General features: G+C 42.2%; 1 protein-coding gene across 2 annotated transcripts in view; it reads left to right on the top strand.

The window, feature by feature from the left end:
- Positions 1-756: 756 nt before the first annotated feature.
- Positions 757-25,264, top strand: part of LOC126982177 (vacuolar protein sorting-associated protein 8 homolog) — a 25,281-nt gene continuing 773 nt past the window's right edge. The window contains exons 1-24 of one of the 2 annotated variants that reach the window (XM_050834015.1): positions 757-864; positions 1,709-1,837; positions 2,287-2,490; positions 3,173-3,301; positions 3,698-3,868; positions 5,223-5,441; positions 5,944-6,123; positions 6,253-6,504; positions 6,873-6,956; positions 8,075-8,224; positions 9,106-9,313; positions 9,720-10,339; positions 10,809-10,928; positions 12,114-12,253; positions 12,794-12,977; positions 13,690-13,835; positions 14,382-14,547; positions 15,495-15,608; positions 17,222-17,287; positions 17,729-17,867; positions 18,793-18,927; positions 19,403-19,589; positions 19,998-20,124; positions 21,090-25,264. The exon at positions 21,090-25,264 is cut by the window's right edge and continues 773 nt beyond it. In XM_050834015.1, coding sequence (XP_050689972.1) covers positions 772-864; positions 1,709-1,837; positions 2,287-2,490; positions 3,173-3,301; positions 3,698-3,868; positions 5,223-5,441; positions 5,944-6,123; positions 6,253-6,504; positions 6,873-6,956; positions 8,075-8,224; positions 9,106-9,313; positions 9,720-10,339; positions 10,809-10,928; positions 12,114-12,253; positions 12,794-12,977; positions 13,690-13,835; positions 14,382-14,547; positions 15,495-15,608; positions 17,222-17,287; positions 17,729-17,867; positions 18,793-18,927; positions 19,403-19,589; positions 19,998-20,124; positions 21,090-21,353 — 4,227 coding nt within the window. In that variant the 5' untranslated portion in view covers positions 757-771 and the 3' untranslated portion in view covers positions 21,354-25,264. Of the gene's footprint in view, positions 865-1,708; positions 1,838-2,286; positions 2,491-3,172; positions 3,302-3,697; positions 3,869-5,222; positions 5,442-5,943; positions 6,124-6,252; positions 6,505-6,872; positions 6,957-8,074; positions 8,225-9,105; positions 9,314-9,719; positions 10,340-10,808; positions 10,929-12,113; positions 12,254-12,793; positions 12,978-13,689; positions 13,836-14,381; positions 14,548-15,494; positions 15,634-17,221; positions 17,288-17,728; positions 17,868-18,792; positions 18,928-19,402; positions 19,590-19,997; positions 20,125-21,089 lie in introns of those variants that run through there. The other variant, XR_007734812.1, reaches the window with a different exon arrangement.

The following is a 25,264-nucleotide window of genomic DNA, read 5'->3' as shown; positions in this document are numbered from 1 at the left end:
TCCATGTGTTGCCTTAGACGATGTATGCGAACCCTCTAATTAAAGATAAATCAATTCCATGCCTTAATTCGAAACTAAAGTATATAATTTTCTCATAAAGGATAAATAAGAATATGGCATAATTATTTAGTTTAGTCTGTGATGAAAATCCATCAGGAACTGTACGTTTTCCTCATAGATATTGTACTTTCGGATATTAATGTATGCTTGAAAGGGAAATATAGAAGTGGAGAAAGATGTTGAAGGATAAATGAAATGCCAGAAATTTCCTCTTTACTACACTCCCACACGGCCACTGCTTGTAACGAAACACACGAGAAATTAATCCAGACATTGAAAGGGTTGCCGGCGCCGGGGATCGAACCCGCGACCAGCGTAACGGGAGAGCCACTCCTTTACCAGTCGGCCAAAGAGGTATCCCCCTGGCTAAGTGGGTTATGGGAGGCTCGCCCATCAGGCAAATCGTGTCACTACATAAACAGACCTCATAAATGACAAATTATAATATTGCACAAGATTTTAGTTTAGTCTGCCTTAAAATTTCATCATCACGCTGCTGTAAACAATGCATCCGAAACTGTGACTTCAATATAACACATTTAACACTTCATTTTTACCCTAATTGTACATTTTACCCATATACATCGTACTTTGGATTACAGAGATATGTTTAAAAGAGATATATATGAATGGAAATAGGGATTAACATAGAAAAGGGGGTTTATTTTAAGTTGAAGCCAGATACGTGACGTTCGGACGCGGGCAGGCAACATGGCGGCGGGAGGGGAGGATCAGCTGTCAAATCACCTCACTAATAACGCCGAAAATGACCTCATTAAGACTCTGGACCTGCAGCTGGAGGAGGTGAGCCATCAATATTAAACCAAACTTCATAAAAACAATAATATAACTCCTCTATAAACAGTACTAAGTAGGTTTTGTGAGGTGGGCGGCGTTCTGCTACCATTTCGCTGACTATAAAAGCGGAATGATTTACACGTTGATAAGCCACGCGGGGCTGTTGGTAGCAGCGGCAGCAGTGAGGGCAGCAGCAGCACAGCACCTGACCTGGAACAGCCGGGTGGGGTGTTATTGTGTACCGTCATGGGCAGGAAGTCCCCTCCCTGTCAGAGCCGGGCTCATCATGGTGTATCTCTGGGCCCTGCCAGGACCGTCACACACCTCACACCCTTGGTACCCTTGCTCAAGGGGAGACAGCAACCGCTGCTTGGCAGAGGAAAGTCCCGGTCTGAGCAGGGCTTAAATTTCAGCCTTGCAGGTTCTGGCGTGGCACGCACACACACACACACTCACTGCTCAGGTAGCTCAGTGGTAGAGCTCTGCGCTGCCAGACTTCATGGCCTGGCAGGCGGGGGTTTGAGCCCTGCTCGTGCCGGGACTTTTCCATTGCCAAGGAGCAGGTGCTGTCCCCCCTTGAGCAAGGGGACCAAGGGTGTGTGGTGTGTGAAGGTCCTGCCCACACCCAGAGATACTATAATGAGCCTTGCTCTACCTGGGAGGGTACTTGTTGAGGCCAGCTCATGATCAGGCCAAGGTAAATTACACACAGGTGTGTGTGTGTGTGTGTGTGTGTGTGTGTGTGTGCATACTGTTATTGTCACTAGCTGTGGAGCAGGTGACAGTAATCTCAGTATTCCCCAAACAAAGAAGGCTGTAAATAATGAGTGTGTGTGTGTGTGTGTTTCAGCTGGACGATGAGGAGTTCCAGCTTCCTCCGGTGGGTGAGATGCCCACGCTGGAGAGCATCCTGAACGAGAACGACCCGGCCAGTGTGTCTGACGACGAGCTGACCCCCGCAGCCCCGCCCCACCCCAAGGTGAGCACCCGCCCCTCACCTCTTTGTGTTGGGGTGGTTTAATGGAAGGGGTGCTGTGTTGTGTTTGTTGAAGGCTTGTGTTGAATTATAGGGAGGGTTGTAGGGGAGGCTTTGTTACATATATTGCTTATTTTATGTTAGGTAGTTATTTATTGTTTTTTTATTTATTTATTTTTTGCTAATTTATGATGGTATTATTTATTCATTTTCTTTATTACTTATTTTTTTTATTTGTAATTTATGTAATACTTATATTTGTTTCTTATTACTTGTATTATCATTTTGTATTTCTTGTCTATTTTTACTAGATTATTCCTTACTTATGATTTATTTTCTTATGTAACAAACAAGAAATAAATAACCATTAAAAGGAAATTAAAGAGCTCTAGATAAATAATAAATTCAAATAAAGGAGCTCACCCTCTCAACCCCTTCGCCCTTACCCCCAGAGCTCCTTCTCCACCGAGGGCGGGGACACCCTCTCCGTGCACTCCCGCGCCAGCTCAGAGTCCCGCAGCCGCACCTCCTCCAGTGAACGGCACAGTGCCAGCGGTGGAGGGCGGGGCCGCAGGGAACCGCCCAACAAGACGCATGGCTCCATCCTGCGCCATGTCATCCTCAAGGGCGTGGCGTCCCAGCTGGTGTCGGCACATGTGAGTAGGGGAGGGAGGGAGGAAGGTGAGATAAGGTAGGTAGGTTGGTAAGAAAAAAGGGAGGTAGTGGGCATTTTTGTTTCATTTCTCCGTTTCTCTTGGCCTTGAGCTTCCTCGTTCTCTTCTGAAAATAAACAGAAAAGAAAGAAAAAAATAAGATAAGGAGGGAGGTATGTAGGTAGGAAGGAAGGGAGGGGGGGAGAGATGTAAATAGACAAGCAAGTATAAAGACTGATAGCATAAAAGATAAATAGCTAAAAATTGATGTACTGATATGTTGATTAGTTAAGTGATGGTTAAATAGATCATGCAATACCTACTTGATTTTGGGGGGCTTTTCCGATACCCTACGCCCCCGTCCACCCAGCAGTGAATAGGTACCAGGTATTAATCGGGGGCTGTGTCCCTTCTCCTATAATTCCTTCCCCTTCTGTCTCTCTCCGGCATATGACCACAGGTGTTGCGCCGACTAAACGAAACTTTCCAACTGTTCCCTTCTCCTATAATTCCTTCCCCTTCTGTCTCTCTCCGGCATATGACCACAGGTGTTGCGCCGACTAAACGAAACTTTCCGACTTTCCAACCAACTTCATTTATTGATAGAAGGATAAATACTAGATAGAATAGAGATGACTAGGTGGTACTAAGTTACTGACCCTTCTTTTTTCCTTCACCCTCTCAGGATAGGGTTGGCGCCGGGCTCCCCACCACCATGGCCGTGGGTCTAGTGATTTGCATAGGCACCAGCCACGGCCTTATCCTGGTGTTTGAACCCACGCAGGCCCTCAAGTGCTGCCTCGGATCAACGCAGGTAAATGCCGCGTCATACCCCCTCCCTCCTTTTTTTTTAAGCTTTCCGGAATGTCGTGTAAAGATGTGAGATGATATTTTCAAGCTTAATTCAGTAATAGCATTTCTTAGTGTATATAAATAATGTTTTTTTTTTTTAAGCTTTCCGGATTGTCGTGTAAAGATGTGAGACGATATTTTCAAGCTTAATTTAGTCATACCATTTCCTGAAGTGTATTTAAATAATGCATGATAGTTGCTTCTCACCTCCCGTTTTCCCTGTTCAGGCAGCACGGGGAACAATTATATTATTTCATTTCTATATTATTTTTTATTTATATATTATCTGAAAATGCTCTTCAACTTACAATGCTGCATGATAGTTGCTTCTAACCTCCCTTTCCCCTTGTTCCGGCAGCACGGGGAGCAGTTTGGGGCGGTGTCAGCTCTCGCCCTTAACCAGGATTGCTCGAGGCTGCTGGCTGGGTTCGCTAAGGGCCAGATCTGCCTGTTTGACCTCACCGCCAGCAAGCTCCTGCAGACCATCTCGGACGCCCACACGCCCTTCACCGCTGTACTCCATCTCAAGGTACAGTTAGGTTTTATTTATATGTATTTACTAATCCTCAATGACTTACGGTTCTTTGACTAATTTTTCTGCTCTTCAGTGATTATGTTTTTCTCTATATGGATTTATGTATTTTTATTTATTTACATTTATTTTCATCTGTTTTTATTTTTGTTTATTTAGTCTTTTATTTTTTTATTTATTTACAGATTCCTCTCAGCTTATGATACTTTAGCCTATTTTTTATTTATTTATTTTTTTTTTTTTTTCAATGGTTATGCTCTTCACATCTGTCCTTAATCTCAATGTAGGATTATTTTTTCTCTTTATTTATCTATTTTTGTTTATTTATTTATCAAGTTTATTTCCTCTATTCATCTATTATTTACAGGTGCTCTCGAACTTACAATACTCCGGCTTATTTCTTACTTTTCAATGTTTTTCTGTACGATTTTTTCTCATTTATTTACTTCTATTTACATATATTTACATGCTTCTGAATGTAAGGTGTTTTGGCTAGGTTATCTACTGTAGTTTTCCCAGTAGACAGACTCCATTCTTGAACTAATAATAAAATAAATAAGAAATAGCAGAGTTCAAACCAAGCTTCCTATCTCCCACGTTTACATATATTTACATGCTTCTGAATGTAAGATGTTTTGGCTAGGTTATCTACTGTAGTTTTCCCAGTAGACAGACTCCATTCTTGAACTAATAATAAAATGAATAACAAATATCAGCGTTCAAACCAAGCTTCCTATCTCCCACGTTTACATTTATTTACATGCTTCTGAATGTAAGATGTTTTGGCTAGGCTATCTACTGTAGTTTTCCCAATAGACAGACTCCATTCTTGAACTAATAATAAAATAAATAACAAATATCAGCGTTCAAACCAAGCTTCCTATCTCCCACGTTTACATTTATTTACGAGCTTCTGAATGTAAGGTGTTTTGGCTAGGTTATCTACTGTAGTTTTCCCAATAGACAGACTCCATTCTTGAACTAATAATAAAATAAACAAGAAATAGCAGAGTTCAAACCAAGCTTCCTATCTCCCCCGTTTACATATATTTACATGCTTCTGAATGTAAGATCTTTTGGCTAGGCTATCTACTGTAGTTTTCCCAGTAGACAGACTCCATTCTTGAACTAATAATAAAATAAACAAGAAATAGCAAAGTTCAAACCAAGCTTCCTATCTCCCACGTTTACATATATTTACATGCTTCTGAATTTAAGATCTTTTGGCTAGGTTATCTACTGTAGTTTACCCAGTAGACAGACTCCATTCTTGAACTAATAATAAAATAAATAACAAATATCAGAGAGTTAAAACCAAGCTTCCTATCTCCACTTCGTCTAACCCCCCCAGTGGACCGACTACCCGGGCGTTGCTGTGATAAGCGACAGCGGAGGTTCGGTGTTTGAGCTCTCGATCAAGCGTACGATGGGGCTAAACTCCAATGAGTCGCGCTGCATCTTCTCCGGCAGCCGCGGCGAGGTGTGCACCATCGAACCGCTGCTCATGTCGCAGTTCCGCGCCACGCCTTCCATCGACACCGTGATCCTGGCCATGGCTACGATATCTAAGGTAAGGACAAGGGATGGTATGCTTCACACTCACTCATGGCAATTCCACAGTTCGACGAGGCTTTTATTTACTTATTTATTTTTTATGGCAAGGGAGGCAGTTCAAGGTCATAAAACAAATAAAACAACAACAATAAAACTCACTAGGTGCTTCTCCAGTAACAGAAAAAGTATGAAAGGGCAGAAGAGAGGTCATTTTTGGAAGAGGTCAATTTTGAAAGACAGGTCAATTTGTACGCTTAAAAGCACAAAATACTACCAGAATTTCTTTTTACTAACTCGATTTTACTCAATGTCAGCATTTTAAAACCACGCCATTGGTTGCTTGGTACAGTGGGATTGAAGAAGAGTAAATATGGATTGAATTTAATGACTCTCTATGTTCTTATCCACTATTTTGTTTCCTTAAGACCTGGTGTGAAAAGACTTGGTATGTGAACAGCGGGATCGGCCACTAGTCAGAGTTATGGACTTTTAATTACTGTGTTTCCGTTCCGTTCCAGGTCATTGTGGTGTCGCTGCGGCCCCAGTTGAAGGTGCTGTTCTCCCACCCCCTGAAGGCCTCCCCCGCCACCCTTCCGCTCCTAGCCTGGCAGTTTGTTGTCATCCAGATGTCGGACGGAACGAGAGTCATTGATCCAGTGCTTGCATTCGGCAGGGAGCGCACCATCTATTTCTACCAGGTACAAACACACGCACACACACACTAACACACACATTAGATCTTGCCTTGAGTCGTAAGATCTTGTATGGTTGTCATTTTGAAGTGTTTTCATACTTCAACCAAACCTGACCTTCCTTCCTTCCCACAGCTGACGCACGGTAGCCAAGACGAGCTCCAATTCGTGGCGCTACAGAAGATGTCGCTGCCGTATGTTGTCCAAGCGCTGGCGTGGCTCAACACTCGGACACTCGCACTGACGGACGCGCGGGAGAGGCTGCACGTGGTGGATGTTAAGACGCAGGAGGAGCTGGAGCGTCTGGACCTGGCTCCCCTCGGCCTGGTGTATGCCTCGTCACACTTTAAGGCTATTGCCACTGGGGGGAATGTGAGCAAGGCCATGGTGAGTGTGTGTGTTAAAGAGCGTGTGTGTTTTGTGTATTTGGTGCGAGTTTTTGATTGTTTTTTATAGGAAAGGAAGGAGCTCTGTAAGGCCATGATGTGTGGATATAGGTGTGTGCATGTGTGTGTGTGTATTTTTTATTATTATTATTATTATTTTTTTACGGCATAGGAATTAGGTCAAGGGAAAACAAAGGTAATGAAGGAAAGTCTGCTGATCACCCCTTTTATTTCTATTAATGGTGAAGGAGATATTTCAGAGAGAATAAAAAAAGATATAGGTATAAATGAAATAACCAAGCAATGACCTTATGAAAACCCTATTCATATTGACATCTCTTCTCCTCACTTCCTCCCCTTTCTTTGCAGGCTTTGGCGGGGGAGCGAGCGTGCTATCACTCCATGGTCAGCTGTGGCTCCCAAGTGCTGCTGCTGGGGACCAAGTCTTTCCAGGTGGGACTATAAGATTTGTCTCTGTGATGGGTGGAAGTAGTTTGTGGATTTTGGTTGAATATTTTGATGTCATTTTTGTGTTGAATGATGATATTTTGGGTTTGGAGATGATATTTTATGTAGTTTTTGGGAATTTCATCTTTTTATATAGCTCTGTGATGGCTGGAAGTAGTTTGTGGATTTTGGTTGAATATTTTGATGTCATTTTTGTGTTGAATGATGATATTTTGGGTGTAATTTTATATAGTTTTTGGGAATCTCATCTTTTATATAACTTTCAAAACCCTAAGATTTGCCTCTGTGATGACTGGAAGTAGTTTGTGGATTTTAGTTGAATATTTTGATGTCATTTTTGTGTTGAATGATGATATTTTGGGTGTAATTTTATATAGTTTTTGGGAATCTCATCTTTTATATACCTTTCAAAACCCTAAGATTTGCCTCTGTGATGGCTGGAAGTAGTTTGTGGATTTTAGTTGAATATTTTGTTGTCTTTTTTGTGTTGAATGATGATATTTTGGGTTTGGGGATGATATTTTATGTAGTTTTTGGGAATTTCATCTTTTATATAACTTTCAAAACCCTAAGATTTGCCTCTGTGATGGCTGGAAGTAGTTTGTGGATTTTGGTTGAATATTTTGATATCATTTTTGTGTTGAACTATGAATTTTTGGGTGTAATTTTATGTAGTTTTTGTGAATTTCATCTTTTATATAGCTTTCAAAACCCTAAGATTTGCCTCTGTGATGGCTGGAAGTAGTTTGTGGATTTTAGTTGAATATTTTATGTCATTTTTGTGTTGAATGATGATATTTTGGGTGTAATTTTATGTAGTTTTTGGGAATATCATCTTTTTATATAACTTTCAAAACGTTTTAATCCAGTTTTCGTAATTTTATGTATCGAGTTCTCAAAATCGTACCTTTTACCCAGTTTTCATAATTTCATCTTTTATCCAGTCTTCAAAATCTTACCTTTTTAAATACTTTTCATAATCTATCAAGTTTCATCTCCTGGGTGTAACGTTTTAGTAATTTCATGATTTTTCCGTGTGTGTGTGTGTGTGTGTGTGTGTGTGTGTGTGTGTGTGTGTACATGCGTCCGTGTCTCCCGCGCAGGTGGTGACGGTGCGCTCGTGGGTGGACCGTCTTGACCACCTGGTGCGCGCCGGCCACATGCAGGAGGCCCTACAGCTGGCCCTCGACATCTACCAGGACAAGGCTCAGGCGATCGTGGGACTCAAACACCGGAAGGAGAAGAGACAGCAGGTGTGTGTGTGTGTGTGTGTGTGTGTGTGTGTGTGTGTGTGTGTGTGTGTGTATTTACGTAGTTGTAGTTTTACAGGCTTACGCTCATGTGGTCCGGTCTCCATATCTGTATTTGTCCAACTTTTCCTTCAGTGTGTGTGTGTGTGTGTGTGTGTGTGTGTGAGAATTCCTTTATGTATTCAGTTATTAATTATTTTTTTCGTTCATTAAATAATTCTGTTCTGCCTTGCGTCCTTCCTTCCTTCCTTCCATCTCTCCTTTCTTTCCTTCCTTCCTTTCTCTGTTAATTCATTCTATCTTCCTTCCTTCATTTTGTCTCCTCTTTCCTTCCTTCCTTCCTTCCTTTCTCTATTCATTCTGCCTTCTATCCTTCCTTCCTTCCTTTATTTTGTCTACTTCTTCCTTATTCTTTTTTCCTAACTTGTCTTTTTTTCCTTTTTCTTCCTTCCTTCCTTCCTTTCTCTGTTCATTCATTCATTCTGCCTTCCTTCCTTCCTCCTTTCCTTCCTTCATTTTGTGTATTTGTCTTCTCTTTCCTTTCCTTCCTTCTTTCATTCTTTCCTGTCCCCTCATTCTCCTCCTCATTCTCCTTCTCTCCATATTTATCTTCTTTATTTCTTTTTCCTCCTTCCATAACATTGCATAACTCTTGCGTTCAAAATTTTATCAACGTATATAATTTAATCAAGTTTTGTCTAGTCTCCTTTTCACATTGTATAACCCCTTCAGTATATCACAACTACAACCCTTACAGAACCCCATAACGCACAACCTCTTCACATGGCAAAACCCCTTCAGTATATCACACCTACAACCCTTACAGAACCCCATAACCCACAACCTCTGCGGCTTTTAACCCAGTGCAATCCGATCCCTTTCAGCTCGTCCAGGAGAAGGTTTACGAGCTCCTGACGCAGTACCTCGACTCCGCTCTCGACACAGTGCCAGAGAGGGGCAACTTGACGGCCCTTACGCAGCACTATTCACAGCTGGTGCCTCTGTGTGTGAGGGTGGCGGTAGGGGCCGGCCTCAGGGATGTGTTGTTCGGAAGGATTTGGGAAACGTTCAGCGAGGATGCGATTTCGAAAGGTTAGTTTGGGGTCGTGTTTTTTTTTGTTCTTTCCGTTCTTTATTTCCTTTTTTCCTTTCGTTTTCCTTCCTTCCATTTCTCTTTCTTTCTCTCTTATTTCCATCTCTGCTTTCCCTCCTTCCTTCCTTCCTTTCTTTCCTTCTTTCCTTTCTTCCTTCCTTCTTTTTCCCTTCCTTTCTTCCTTATTTCCTTTCTCTCTTTCTTTCTTTCCTCTGCTTTCTTCCTTTCTTCCATCAGCGCAGGGCAGGAAGTTGTGTTGCGTTAATGTGCTGTTGTGTTTCATGTATAACTAACTTGTGTGTGTTGTGTGTTGCATCATAAGAACATAAGGAGTGCAGGAGACCAGTGTGCATGTGTCAGAGTGTTGCAATGTCATCTAACCAGTATGTGTGTTATGTGTTTCAGGGATCATTCTTGAGGCGCTGGAGCCGTACATCTTGAGTGACCAGCTTGCCGAAATGTCCCCCAGCATCACCCAGTGCCTACTATCCCACCAGGAGGCCTCGGGAAGACTCCAGGCGGCGGAGGCTTGCATAGTCCACCTCTCCGTTCCCTCCCTCGACCTCCACCAAGCTATGACGCTCTGCTGGGCTCACGGACTCTATGACGCGATCTTCTATATTTACACGAGAGGAATGGCGGATTTTGTCACCCCACTGGAGGAGCTTGTGACGGAGCTACGTGGGGCATTGGACAGCGGACAGGCTCTACAGGACGGACAGGTCACGCTCGGCAACAAAATCCTGGTGTATGTTTCGTGCTGTCTAGCGGGTCGGGGGTACCCTCACGGCGAGCTTGACCCCGATCAGACGCAGCAGGTCAAACACGAGATTTTCAAGTGCCTCACGTCGCTCCACTCGAAGAACGCGCAGCCCACCGAGCCCTCGTACCCGCTCCTTCGGACTCTGCTTCGGTTCGACACGAGGGAGTTTTTGAATGTACTTGCGTTGGCGTTCGAGGAAGCCGAGTTCACGTCCGAGCTCGGCATGCAGCAGCGGCAGCGTGTGGTGGATATACTGATACAGGTGCGTGGTTTGGGGTGCGGTATAGGGCATGGGTGGGTGTTATTCTGTACTTTTCCCTATTTTTTTTTTTCTAATTTTTTCTTCATCTCTTTTGCATTCTACTTTATCTTATTCTCCTTTTTAATTTCCATTCTTCCTGTCATTATATTTATCTTTTTTTCCTTCCTTCCTTCCTTCCTTCATTTATTCTCTCTCTTTCCTCTCTGCATTTTTGTTTATCTCCTTTTTCCTTCCTTCCTTCCTTTCTTTCTTCCTTCTTTCCTTCCTTCCTTCCTTCCTTCCTCCCTCCCTCCCTCCCTTCCTTCCTTCCTTATCTTCATTCCTCAGTAACATATCCACTTATTTATATTTTTTAGGGTAAACTATACAAAAAAAACAAGAAAAATCAATACATACACATCTATAGAACAACCACATCATCTATATATCCCACTGACTAACCCCTGTGTGTGCGTGCGTGTGTGCGTAGGTGATGGTGGACGACGAGGGGTTCAGCCCGGCCCAGCTCGGATCCCTCTTCACCTTCATCGCACGGCAGATGTCGAAACAGCAGGGAGCCATCGCCATTAACCGACAGCTGTTTGACCAGGTGAGGGGAGCTGGTAACACTGACTAACCTGAGGGAGGGTGTGATGCTGACCTGGTAACCCTGAGTGACCTGCTGACCTGACCTGACATGGTGACTTAGAGGAAGCTGGTGACACTGACTGACCTGAGGGAGGGTGAGATGCTGACCTGGTAACCCTGAGTGACCTGGTGACTTAGAGGAAGCTGATAACACTGACTGATCTGAGGGAGGGTGTGATGCTGACCTGGTAACCCTGAGTGACCTGGTGACCTGACCTGACATTGTGACTTAGAGGAAGCTGGTGACACTGACTAACCTGAGGGAGGGTGTGATGCTGACCTGGTAACCCTGAGTGACCTGGTGACTTAGAGGAAGCTGGTGACACTGACTAACCTGAGGGAGGGTGTGATGCTGACCTGGTAACCCTGAGTGACCTGGTGACCTGACCTGACATGGTGACTTAGAGGAAGATGGTAACACTGACTAGCCTGAGAGAGGGTGTGATGCTGACCTGGTAACCCTGAGTGACCTGGTGACCTGACCTGACCTGGTGACTTAGAGGAAGCTGGTGACACTGACTAACCTGAGGGAGGGTGTGATGCTGACCTGGTAACCCTGAGTGACCTGGTGACCTGATCTGACCTGGTGACTTGATGTGGGTTTGCTCTCTTTCCTTTACCCCCAAAAAAAAAAAAAAAAAAAAAAGACCTGTTCTCTCCTCACTCTTTTTCTTGACTATATATAAAAAAAATAACTCTGTGACCTGTTGTATTTCATTTTTATTATTCATTATTTCTCATTATTTTCCATCCATATATTGACCTGCCCATGAAACTACTTATTTGTTATCCTCCGAGCAGACTTTTTATTATTATTATTATTATTTTTTAACCTTCATCTGTCTTCTTAATCGTTGAAAATAAACAGTAAAGAAAATGAAATATGTAAATACTGAAATAAATAAAGGAAGTTATAGATAATGATAAAATAAAAAAAAGAGATTACACATATGCTTACATTATGAACACCCTTCCATACCCTAAGCACACCTCCCTACACACCCCTAACTCACCCCCTCACATCATCCTCTCACCCTCCCCTTGCCAGGTCCTGTCTCACATCCGCACCCTTCTACACCCTAAGCACACCTCCCGACACACCTACACACACCCACATCACCCTCCTTACACCTCTCTCTCTCCCCAGGTCCTGTGTCATCTCACCTCCTCCGACACTGAGAGTTACCGCGAGGAGAGGCAGACGGCCCTTCTTGAGCTGCTGCAGGGCGGGGGAATCGCACACTATGACCCGGAGTACTTGCTGGAGAGGGCGCGGCAGGCTGAGTTGTGAGTATGGGGTGAGGGAGGGGGGGTGGGGGGGTGGGGTTAGGATGCTTGCTATAGAGAGTTCCACGAGATCTGGCGGGCAAACAATTCAAGGGTGGATTCACGGACTTGGCATCATTGCTTGGGTGACAATCTCTGCTATTTCACTTTCACTCATTTACTATATTTGTGTGTGTGTGTGTGTGTGTGTGTGTGTGTGTGTTTCAGTATTTTGTATCTCATTATTATCATTATCTCTACCTGATTTCATTGTTCCTCTCATCTATATATGTGTGTGTGTCTGTATGTGTGTTTATCATGTTTTTTTTTACGTAATTCCTTCGTTTTGTTCATCTATTACGTGTGTGTGTGTGTCTGTTTGTGTGTGTCTGTACGTGTGTATCATGTGTTTTTTTTACATAATTTCTTTGTTTCGTTCATCTATTACGTTTGTGTGTGCGTGTGTCTGTTTGTGTGTATCTGTACGTGTGTTTATTGTGTGTTTTTTTATGTAATTTCTCCATTTCGTTCATCTAATACGTGTCTGTGCGTTTGTTCCAGTTACCGCGTGTGTGAGTACGTCTACGAGGAGCGCGGCGAGCTGGAGAAGATCGTGGAGTGTTACCTGGAGGACAAGATGAGGCAACACCAGGTCTTCACGTACATCCGCACCGTGCTCTCCTCGCCGCAGTTCACGGACCTCCACGCACAGAAGATCCAGGACCAGTTCGTCAAGCATATCAAGGTGGGTAGGGGCAGGCAACACAGCTATAGGGTTCCATCTTGTTTATTTTTATTTTTATTTGATTTTTTTTTAGGTGGTAGGCTATCGTGAGTTTTTTTTATTGGTATTTTTATTTTTTATTAGTATTAGTATTTTTTTATTAGTATTTTATTAGTGTTTTTACTAGCTATGGGGTTTCATTAGGTTTTGGATTTTTTTTTATTTTCTTTATTTTTAGGTGGTAGGCTATCGTGAGTTTTTTTTATTGGTATTTTTATTTTTTATTAGTATTAGTATTTTTTTATTAGTATTTTATTAGTGTTTTTACTAGCTATGGGGTTTCATTAGGTTTTATATTTTTTTATTTTTTATTTTTTTTTAGGTGGTAGGCTATCATGAGTTTTTTTATTGGTATTTTTATTTTTTATTAGTATTAGTATTTTTTTATTAGTATTTTATCAGTATTTTTATTTCTAGCTATGGGGTTTCATTAGGTTTTGGATTTTTTTATTTTTTATTTTTTTTTAGGTGGTAGGCTATCAAAAGTTTTTTTTATTAGTATTGTTATTTTTGTTCTCTTTCACAGTCTGTCTTCTTTTTCTTTTTTGTCTTTTTCTTCATCTTTTCCTTTGTCTGGTTAATTAGGCAACCAGAAACAGCTTTACGGTAAAAAACAAAAAAATGAGTAGGTTGTGGAATATTGTCAAAGTTACAGTGTTTTTCCTCCTTACAGACCCTGCTTGAGATAGACAGCAGCCGCGTGGCCAGCCTGCTGTTGACGGTTGGCCAGCTGACACCCCTGCTGCCCTCCATTGCCCAGCAGCTACGCGGAAATACGGATGACCTCTTCAGCCTCCTACACGCACTCTTCACATACAGGTCTGGGGTCCGGGGTGTCTTTCTGTATTTATTCCTGTTAAAATGCATCGTAAAGTTCAATAGATTAACAAATAAGCACATTAGGTATATTAAAGGTCTCAAAGGAATGGTAGCACTGACTAATATAGAAAATTGCAATCTGGAATGGCAAACTAACCTAAAAATATGAAAAGCTAAAAAGACGAGTTACTGTATATATTCCTTATAAAAGTGCATCGTAAACTTAAAGAAAATAGCAAAATCACACATTGCATGGAAGATCTCAATAGAAAAGGGAGCATGGAAGTAATAAGATAGAAAACGTGAGCCTGAAATGGCAAACTATCCAAAAAATATGGATGAAGTAAGATTTTAATGCTAGAAAGAATAGAAAACCTTAATATGGAATGCCAAACTAACCTAAAAATATCAAAAGCTGAAAAAAAAATCAGAAAACATTAACACATACTATCTTATTCCTTCTAACAATGCAGAATTCTTAACACACATTTTAACTCTTCTCCTTATTTTATTTACTTACTTATTTATGGCTTTGTGGGGTGGTAGGTGGACGCATGCCTCTCCGGGGGGCCGTGGGGGTGAGGCGAGCGAAGGCCCCCTCACCCCAGAGCTGCAGGAGGAGTATATTGACCTGATGTGTGTGGTGCAGCCCGGCCAGGTGTACGCCTACCTCAAGGGAGCTGACGGATATCGGCTTGAGCAGACTTTGGAGGTGCGTGGTGGTGGTGGTGGTGGTGGTAATTCTTTTTCTTTTTTTTTCTTTTTTCTTCTTTTTCTTTGTGTTGTTCTCTTCCTATCTTTTCCTCTCTCGACTTCCTCTTTTCTTCATATTTTTCTTCCTCTTCATATTCTTTTTCTTTTTTTTTAGTCTTCTTATTTATCTTCTCTTTCCTGATTTGTTTTCTTCCTCCATCTTTTTCTTCTTCTTAGTCTATCTTTTCTTTCGCTTTTTTTTCTTTTCATCTTTTTATTTTTCCTCATTTTTCTGCTTTTTCTTCTATTTCCTTATCTTCTACCTCATCTTTTCCATCTTCTCCCTCTTTATATTCTTATTAATAAAAGAAAAGTACAAACAAAACAAAAAATAAATAAAATCAACACCATCAGCCTCACCAAACAAATAGCCAATCTTATAAATAGCATAGTCCCCCATTATTGACCCTCATTTTCTCTTGTTTCCCCGCCAGATACAAAATATAATTAGTAGGCTAAATAAAGTAGAAAATATAAATAGCATAGTCCCCCATTATTGACCCCCGTTTTCTCTGTTTCCCCGCAGATGTAAAATATAATTAGTAGTACCGTAGGCTAAATAAAGTAGAAAATATATATAGCATAGTCCCCCATTATTAACCCTCATTTTCTCTTGTCTCCCCGCCAGATAAGAATAAAAGTCATTGGCTAAATAAAGCAGATAACTTAAATAGCATAGTACCCCATTATTGACCCCCGTTTTCTCTCTCCCCACCAGATAGAAATAAAAGTCATAGGCTAAATAAAGCAAGAAATATAAATAGCCTAGTCCCCCATTACTGACCCCCGTTTTCTCTGTCTCTCCACCAGACACTTAATATAATAAGTTGTAGGCTAAATAAAGCAGATGAATTAAATAGCCTAGTCCCCCATTACTGACCCCCGTTTTCTCTGTTTCCCCGGCAGATCTGCAAGCACCACAAACAACAAGAGTCGACCGCCTTCCTGCTGGAGCGAGCGGGTGACATTAAAGGTGCTTTTGACATTTTACTAGCCATCCTCAAGGCCAGAGTGGATGATGTTAGTATAGAGCAAGTTCTTGGTGGTAAATATGTTGACCTCTTACATTCATGACCTTTGACCTTTTTTTGCCTTACGAGGGAGCGCTGGACCCGGGTAGTGCATTCGTTTCGCTTATAGTTTTTGTTCCTATTCATTATTTTCCTGTTCTCCTTTTCTCTATCTTTCTGTATTCCTTCATTCTCTCGTATCTGTTCTTCCTTTATTTTATCTATTTTTCTCTTTTACTTCATTTATATATTTTTTATCTATTCTTCATTCTATCTTTCTTTCATTTTTCCTTCATTCTCTCAATCTTTCTCTATTCCTTCCTTCATTTTTTTTCAACCTTACTCATCATCATTCATATAGATTTTTTATTTATTTATTTATTTTTAGCTTCTTTTTGAAAGCCTCCTTCCTTGCATTTTAAAGAAGAGGCAGATTAATAGTAAAAAAGTTCTATATAAAATTCACACATCAACGAATTTTTGGGATTGTTTTGTTTACTTTTTGATGTCTTTTTGGGGTCCAGCGTTCCCCGTCTGTGTTTGCCTAAGTGGAATATAGATAAGTGATGATATATACTGAATAATTTTGCATAAGTATTCGATTTTCATGTATATATATTTTTTTGATGTGTATTTCCTTCCTTAGTCTCTGTGTTTTGGGGGCTGTAAGGTGACATTTCCCATTTTCTATGTATTTTTGAGGGGGTTATTTTTTATTTCTGCATTTCCTGATGACATATACTGAATAATTTTGCATAAGTATTTGATTTTCATGTGTATATATTTTTTGATAAGTGTGTTTTCTTCAATTAGTCTGTGTTTTGGGGGCTGTAAGGTGACATTTCCCATTTTCTATGTATTTTTGAGGGGGTTATTTTTTATTTCTGCATTTCCTGATGACATATACTGAATAATTTTGCATACGTATTGGATTTTCATGTATATATATTTTTTGATAAGTCCATTTTCTTTCATTGGTCTCTGTGTTTGGGGGGCTGTAAGGTGACATTTCCCATTTTCTATATATTTTTGAGGGGGTTATTTTTTATTTCTGCATTTCCTGACGACATATACTGAATAATTTTGCATAAGTATTTGATTTTCATGTATATATATTTTTGATAAGTGTGTTTTCTTCAATTAGTCTCTGTGTTTTATGGACTGTTGTGATGACATTTCTCTTTTTTATATATGTTTTAAGGGGTTACTCTATTGTTATTTCTACATTTCCCTTTTTTTCTTATCTGATGCATTGGTTTGCATATAAAAAAGAAAGGCTTACTGCTTCTTTAAACACCTCCATGGAGCAGTGATTAGCATGCCTGGCTATGACTCTGTGGGCCTGGGTTGAAATCCTGCCCCTCGGTAGCTGGCATTTAGGTCACCCAGTCGTTTAGCCTCCCCTTTGTGTTGGTCGATAAACACACACCTGGGGAAAACTGGGGAGGTAAACTGCGGTCGGGTCAGAGGGCCATCGGTACGGGAATGAACAATGCAGTTACGTTCAGCTATTGTGCATGGCGTTATATATCTAAGTCAACCTTTAAACACAGCACTACGTTTTCTATGCCTCCAGCTTTACCTTACCTGACTTTACTACTCCTTGGCCTCCTCCGTCCACAGCTGTTGTTATGCATCAAGGATCCCGACAAGGACCTCATCACATCCCTAGGCCGTGTGCAAGCTCAGGTACGTTGGCAACACTTATATACATGGTCTCTTTTTGATATGGTAACACTGACTTGTATATACCTGCCCTCATGTGATATGGCAACACTGCATTTTTTTTTTTCACAAGTCAGCGTTTCTGCAGCCAGCGTTTTATTTTGCTTTTCATATTTTCATTCATTCTCTATTAATTTTTTTGTTTTTCATTCATTTTTCTCATTAATTTTATACCGCAGTCATTTTTTCCCTTTTCAGATTTTCATTTTAATTTCTTATTTTATTTTTGTTTTTCAGTTTCACATTTTCATTAATTTCTTTCTCTTATTATTGTTTTGCAGCTTCACATAGGCATCCATTTTCAATTTATTACATACATTTCCCACTTATCCACTTAATTTTCCACATTTCCACATTCTCATCTCCACTACGAACTTCCTCCGTCAACGAGTGTCTCTCCGTCAGGTGGTTAAGTTGGTGCGAGTTTGCCAGCTGGGGTCGAGCCAGCTGGAGGAGAATGGCCGGAGAGAGTTGTGGTTCCCTCTGCTGGACATCCTCCTGGCCACACAGCCCACGTTAGCCGCGCACCACCAGCCAGCGCATGGTAAGACTCATATACCTTCACCTCTTCCCCGGGGGCTTCATGGTGCAGTGGTTAGCACACTCAGCTCACAACCGAGAGAGCCCTTGTTCGATTCCCGGGCGGAGTGGAAAAATTTGGGCGGCTTTTCCGATACCCTTTGCCCCTGTCTACCCAGCAGTTAATGGGTACCAGGTATTGATCGGGGGTTGTGTCCCGTCTCCTGGGATCTGTTTCCTTCTCCTATGATTCCTTGCCCTCCTGTCTCTCTCCGGCATATGACCACAGATGTTGCGCCGACTAAACAAAACTTTCTGTCTCTCTCTTTTCCTTCATAGTCATTCTTTCTGTTCCTTCATTCCTGCTGTCTCTCTGTTCCTTAATGCTCTGTCTGTATCCTTCACCTCTTCCCCACCCCATGTCTCTCTGTTCCTTAATGCTCTGTCTGTATCCTTCACTTCTTCCCTACCCCATGCCTCCTCTCTCTCTCTTCCTTCATACTCACTCTCTCTGTTCCTTTATTCCTGCTGTCTCTATTCCTTAATGCTCTGTATCTTTCTATCTATCTCTCTCGACTTCCTCATTCTCTTAAAATCTCTCTCTCGGCGTTCCATCTCTCTCTTATGACAATCTCATTCTCAGCTTCCTCATTCCCTTAAAAATCTCTCTTTCTTTAATTTCCTTCTTTAGTAATTCACATACTTATTCATTTTCCACCTTAATCATATATACTTTGCAGTCTCATTTTTGCATTAATTTTACTCTCTACTGTAGCCACACTTTGCATTTCCTCTCAGTCTATTTCCCTATCACTCACACCACCTCGGTCTCACGCCCTTCTCTCTCTCCCTCTCCCTATCATTAATTTTCTACAATTGTCTCTATCTTATTCAAAACCTTAATCTTACGCCCTTTTCTCAGCCTTCTCTCTGTGCCATTGCCCCCCCAGAGATGCGTCAGATGGTGGGCCACGTGGTCAACAGCATGATGACGCACATATCCCTGCCGGCCATCCTGGAGCGCGTCATGCACGACCCGGGATACTGCGACGGGAACTTTGCACAGATCAAACACCTCCTGAAGGGTGAGCGTCCTTTGGCGTTTGTGTGTGTGTGTGTGTGTGTGTGTGTGTGTGTGTGTGTGTGTATTTACCTAGATGTAGTTTTAAAGGGCCTGGGCTTTACGCTCGTATGGTCCCGTCGCCATATCTACATTTATCCAACTTTTCCTTAAAGCTTTGCACACTCCTCGCCGATACTACATCCTCACTTAGTCTGTTCCAAACCTCTATATTTCTTTGTGTGTGTGTGTGTGTGTGTGTGTGTGTGTGTGTGTGTGTGTGTGTGTGTGTGTGTGTGTGTGTGTGTGTGTGTGTTAGCCCATGATACCCTACACTTCAAGGCACCCTTTCACCTCATAAGCAACAGAAATGTGTGTGTGTGTGTATATGTGTGTATGTATCATCAGTATTTATATATTTATTTTTAGAGCGATGGGCGAAACTGAACATCCAACATTAACTATACATCATAACATCTTATTTCCCCCTCTCGTAACAGGCATGGTCGAGCGTTACGTCTACGAGGAGACTCTATACGCGACTGTCGTTCGGATACTGGCGGGGGACCAGCTCCGTTACCTCACCCAGCAGCACTCCCAGGCCCGCGCCCCCCTGGTGGTGCACTCGCCGACCTGCGCACTCTGCCACAGCTCCTACCACCCCTCCAGCCGTGCCCTTGTACATAGGTAGGTGAAGGAGGAGGTCTAGGGGTCGGAATGAAGGGGTGACTTTGAAAAAAATATTACGTTGATGTTTACCGGGAGAATGAAGTCTATTATCCTTTGAAATAACCAATAAGTTAACTCTATTTTACAAGCATTTTTATTGATTTCATTCAGTATTAATTTAACTATTTTTACATTTATTTTCATTAAACTCAATTTGAATAGTAGTACTTATATTTATCCAATTTAGCATCAACCTATATATACATATACTCATCTATTTTATCTAACACCAATTCAACTATTCATATTTACATTAACTCCATTTTCTTCATTTTATTGCAACTATTCATCCATTTACACCGAGAATCACACAACCATAGAAACTGGAGTGCTCAAAGGAGGGACTCATGTATAATTCCCTTTCAGCTGCGGGCACAGTTACCACAAGCACTGCGGGGGGGAGTCTGCGACCTGTGTGCTGTGTACCGGTGGGGGGCAGCGTGACGTCACCTCGGAGGATCCCCTGCCGAGCGACCCAACACCCCAGCCCTCGGTAACTATTAGGCTGATATTATGAGACGCTTCCCACATCAAAGAGGGGATCAATTGGGGTGTAATGAGTGTTTCTTTAGGTTCACGGTACAGAAGAAGGGCTAAACTATCACCAGGGTCATAAAACTACTCCTGGAAATGCCCAAAACTCATATGAAAGCCTTGACAAATGTGTGTACCTTTTCTGATTCTCCCTATCCACCAGTCCCATTACCAACCCTTCCCCTATCCACCAGTCCCATTACCAACCCTTCCCCTATCCACCAGTCCCATTACCAACCCTTCCCCTATCCACCAGTCCCATTACCAATCCTTCCCCTATCCACCAGTCCCATTACCAACCCTTCCCCTATCCTCCAGTCCCATTACCAATCCTTCCCCTATCCACCAGTCCCATTACCAACCCTTCCCCTATCCACCAGTCCCATTACCAACCCTTCCCCTATCCACCAGTCCCATTACCAACCCTTCCCCTATCCAACAGTCCCATTACCAATCCTTCGCCTATCCACCAGTCCCATTACCAACCCTTCCCCTATCCACCAGTCCCATTACCAACCCTTCCCCTATCCACCAGTCCCATTACCAAGCCTTACCCTATCCACCAGTCCCATTACCAACCCTTCCCCTATCCACCAGTCCCATTACCAACCCTTCCCCTATCCACCAGTCCCATTACCAACCCTTCCCCTATCCACCAGTCCCATTACCAACCCTTCCCCTATCCACCAGTCCCATTACCAACCCTTCCCCTATCCACCAGTCCCTCCACTTCACAGTCCACACCTTCTCTCTCTCTCTCTTTCTCACTCTTTTCCCTCCCCCTTCCATCTCCCTTCCCTCACCCCTTCCTTCACCCCCTTCTTCCTTCTCTCGTACACTCCCTCCCCTTTCCTTACCCCCCTCACACCCTTTTCACCCCCTCACCCTATCTGTCACCCCTCTCACCCCCTTCCTTCCCACCAGGCTGGTCTTGACGAAACACAACTGGAGGGCATCAGAAGAGTCCGAGTCCAGGGGTCTAGCGGATCTCGTCTACAGTTCCTGGAAGACCTCTCGGCTCCAAGGGCGGGTGAAGGCTCCTCCTCGGTCCGCACCCCAAGCAGGACCAAAGGCTCAGGCTCGGGCTTGGTCTCGGGCGGTCAGGAAATTTGGTTGTCGCAAGATTTTCCGCTGAAGTTGAATCCGCCGACGCTAGACTTCGTGGAGAGCGATCGAGTGGTGCTATAGAGTGTGCATGTGGTTGTGTGTGTGTTCGTGTGTGTGTGTGTGTGTGTGTGTGTGTGGGTGTGGGTGTGTGTGGGTGTCAGGGATAAAAAAAAAAAAAATTGTAGGTTTCGGTTGTGATTTTGACGGCCAGTGATGTGCGTGTGTACGTATGTGTGGGTACGTATGTGTGTGTGTGTGCGTGTACGTCAGATGATCAGTGAAAAGGGAGAACGTAATTGCCAAAGGAGTGACTAAAAAAAAACAATAAAAAGGTCGATTTAGGAATAGTCTAGCACGTAAATAATTCTCTCCCTCGGTTCCGATATTAAAAAACGTAAATTCTGCCGTACATTCCAAGACTACGAAAAGACATTGAGGGTGCGCCGAGACCCCTGACTAAGCTAACGGGCTGCTGGTTGACTAAGGGTGGCTGCGAGGGCCCTTTACGTTAAGTTAAAAAAAAGTAATGGTGCAGCTTCAGATTGTTGACACTTTACCCCTTCGTTAAATTTATGCTCTCGTCTTTTTCATCATTTCTTTTTGCATCTGTTATCGTTATTGTCATTTTTCATCCTCTTGTCATTTTTCATCCTCTTGTCATTTTTCATCCCGCTGTCATTCTTCATCCTCTTGTCATTTTTCATCCTCCTTGTCATTTTTCATCCTCTTGTCATTTTTTCATTCTCTCGTCTTTTTTCATCCTCTGTAATTTTTCATCCTGTCTTTTTTTTTCATCCTCTTGTCATATTACATCCTTTTGTCATTTTTCAGCCTCTCGTCATTTTTCATCCTCTCTGTCATTTTTCATCCTCTTGTCATTTTTCATCCTTTGTCATTTTTCATCCTCTTTGTCATTTTTCATCATCTTGTCATTTTTCGTCCTCCTTTAATTTTTCATCCTCTCATTTTTCATCCTCTTGTCATTTGTCATCCTCTGTCATTTGTCATCCTCTGTCATTTTTCATCTTCTTGTCATTTTTCATCCTCTTTTACTCTATCAATATATTTTTCTATAGTCTGTTGGGTTTGTTGACGTTCCGCCTTTGTTAAATTTTTCATATTTTTCAACTTTCTCTTTTTTTCTTTTTTCGTCATTGCCGTTTCTCATTCTACTAAAAAAAATCAATGTGTCTTTCTATCTTCTATTTCTTCTTCTCAGTCTTCATGTCTATTATCCTCCATTCTTTTTTTTGTTCGGTATTTCAGTATTTAAATTCCGTATGCAAAGTTGTGATTGAGAATAAGTCATCATCGTCATCATCATCATCATTGTCGCTGTCATTATGCAGTCATTATCATAGTTGTTGGTAGCCTTATGTTTCACTATGTATAATTAGGCTGGGAGGAAAGCTGATTATTATTATTATTATTATTATTATTACCACTATTATAATTATCACTACTATTATTATTATTATTATTATTATTATTGAGTATGTTTTTTTTTTCAATGAGGCAGAACAAAGGCTAAACAAAAAAAGAAAAAAAAGAGCGGGTAAAAAATGTCTGTTACGTAATCCTCATACGATTAAAACACTGCAACGCGTCACTCGTAAACAAAACCCACAAAAAACGACGCAACACTCCACCGACGTGCCACAATTCAAGCGTTTATTGGCACCCTGAATCATCTATTGGTGCAGAATAACCTTATATACACCCCAAACAACTGACCTCATGAATGGCAGCTTACCGAGGCCAGGGTATGTGTGTGTGGGGTTTAATAGGACATGCAGACATATATTTAAGTGACGCTAAAAGACAGTGGTTTGACCCGTGCTGTGTCGAGGTGGTTTGTGCTTTGTGAGGAGGAAGGGAAGAAGAGGAGGAGGAGAGAGGAGCAGAGAGAAGGAAAGAGGAACAGATAGGAGAGAGAAAAAATTGGAGGAAAGAGGAGAAGGAAAGAGAAAGGAAAAGGAGAGAGAAAGAGTAGGAGGAAAGAGAGAGAAAAGCATTGAGAAGGAAAGAGAAACAGAAAGGAGAGAGAATTGGAGGAAGAGAGAGAAAGAATTGGAGGAAAGAGGAGGAAAGGAGAGTAAAAGGAGACAAGAAAAGAAGGCAGGAAAAGAGGAGAGAAAGAACAGGAGAAAGGGAGGAAAAATGAGGAAGGAGGAAGAGGAGGGTTGGGAAGAAATGGCAAAGAAGGCGATAGGAAGAAGGAGAGAGAAACAGGAGGAGGAAGAGGAAGAGGAGGAGGAGGATCTAGATAAACCAAAGACATCTCAGGGTACATATTCTTCCCTTTCGAGGCCAAACTAATATAAAACAAGTAAAGATTGCCTCGAACCTAACCAGGAACGCACCTCTCACCAAAACGACATGACGTATAGATTCAGAAACTTCAGTTCATAAGGTCGTGATCTTAAACATTTCGACACCCAGGTACACAAATTCAACTAGGCTTTCGTAGGAGTTGGGTGTGTGAGGGGATTTCCATGTGGGTAGTTTCATGACCCTGGTGGTAGTTTGAAAAGCCATGAATTTGAAAACGACAAGACTAATACCCATTTCACACGTATTGGACAAGACTTTCGTAGGAGTTGTGTGTGGGGGGGTAGTTTCATGACCCTGGTGGTAGTTTGACAAGGCATGAATTTGAAAACGACAAGACTAAAACCCATTTCACACGTATTGGACAAGACTTTCGTAGGAGTTGTGTGTGGGGGGGATAGTTTCATGACCCTGGTGGTAGTTTGATAAGGCATGAATTTGAAGACAAGACAAATATCCATTTCATACGTATTGGACAAGACTTTCGTAGATGTGTGCTTGTGGGTAGTTTCGTAGTGACTTGCAATCTGATGTATGTGAAGGCACGATTTTAGTTTGTTATGAGAGTGGAAGAAAAAAGAAAAGAAAACGTGATGAGTTGAAGGGCAGACTGAAGAAATTAAGGTAGAGAAAACGGGAAAATTTAGAGGGTCACTACAGCTTCATGACCCTGGTGGTGGTTCGACAAGGCTTCGGAACATGGAAAAAACACACAAAAACATGATTAATATCCTTTTGGGCGTTTGGAAATAGTTGACGTAAGTGTCGGAGGAGAAAGAATAGTTTGACGAATCTTAGTTTTGTTCCATCCTTCCTTCCTTTCAATGTTCCTTCCTTTACCTTTCTTTCTTGTTATTCTCTCCTAATCATCCCTTCTACCTCACTCTATCCCATCCTTCCTTCCTCTCCTCATTCGTTCCTTCCCTTTCCTCTTTCCGAACGTAAAATAAACACACAAGAACCAGCCTAACCTTCTTTTTCGGCCCTTGGAAAATAGATTACGCGAGTGCCGGCAATGTCCAAGTGTGCCAACCCCAGAGATTCAAGGTTGTGCCGCCCTAAGTCTATATATACCAAGTCAAGTCACTCTGCTTCAAAAATGCGACTGGTACACGCAGGAGGCAGTTTTGGGGCGGGGCAGCAGAATGACGTCACTTGGAGCTTAAAAAAAAAATACCCGCCAGTTCAGGGGTGACTAAAGTTGGGGCCGTGTGTGCACTCTGGATGTACATTCTCGCCTTCTTTCACAGCGCGTCCAGGCAAGCCACTGACGAAAAAATATGTCTTTTTATTGTGCTATTGCGTGACTGTAATTCCATTGCCTACAAACGCCGGTGTGGGGTGTGAGGGAGGGCATGTTGAAGTGATTGATTTAAATTAGTCCGCCTTTCTTCGTTTTCTCTAAATCCCTGTTTCTACATTCTCTAGTTTGGCTCCAAGCAGTGTCATGCATAAACCACGCCTCGGCCGTGTCTCCTCCCACAAACCTGCGTATGACTTGACTTGGTGTATATAGACTTAGGTGCCGCCGATGTCACCGTTTTCCGCCTCCGCCGGTTGACTGTACAAATCACCAGTTTCCGCGCCGTTGTGGTCAGAATCGGAGCCTTAGAATAGGAGTGGTGTGGACAGCTTCTTTACGAGTGCTATGTCGTTACGTA

Source organism: Eriocheir sinensis, chromosome 50, assembly GCF_024679095.1.
Source record: "Eriocheir sinensis breed Jianghai 21 chromosome 50, ASM2467909v1, whole genome shotgun sequence".
Taxonomy (NCBI): Eukaryota; Metazoa; Arthropoda; class Malacostraca; order Decapoda; family Varunidae; genus Eriocheir; species Eriocheir sinensis.
The sequence above is the reverse complement of the archived record's forward strand: the minus strand, read 5'-3'. Positions and strand labels throughout refer to the sequence as shown.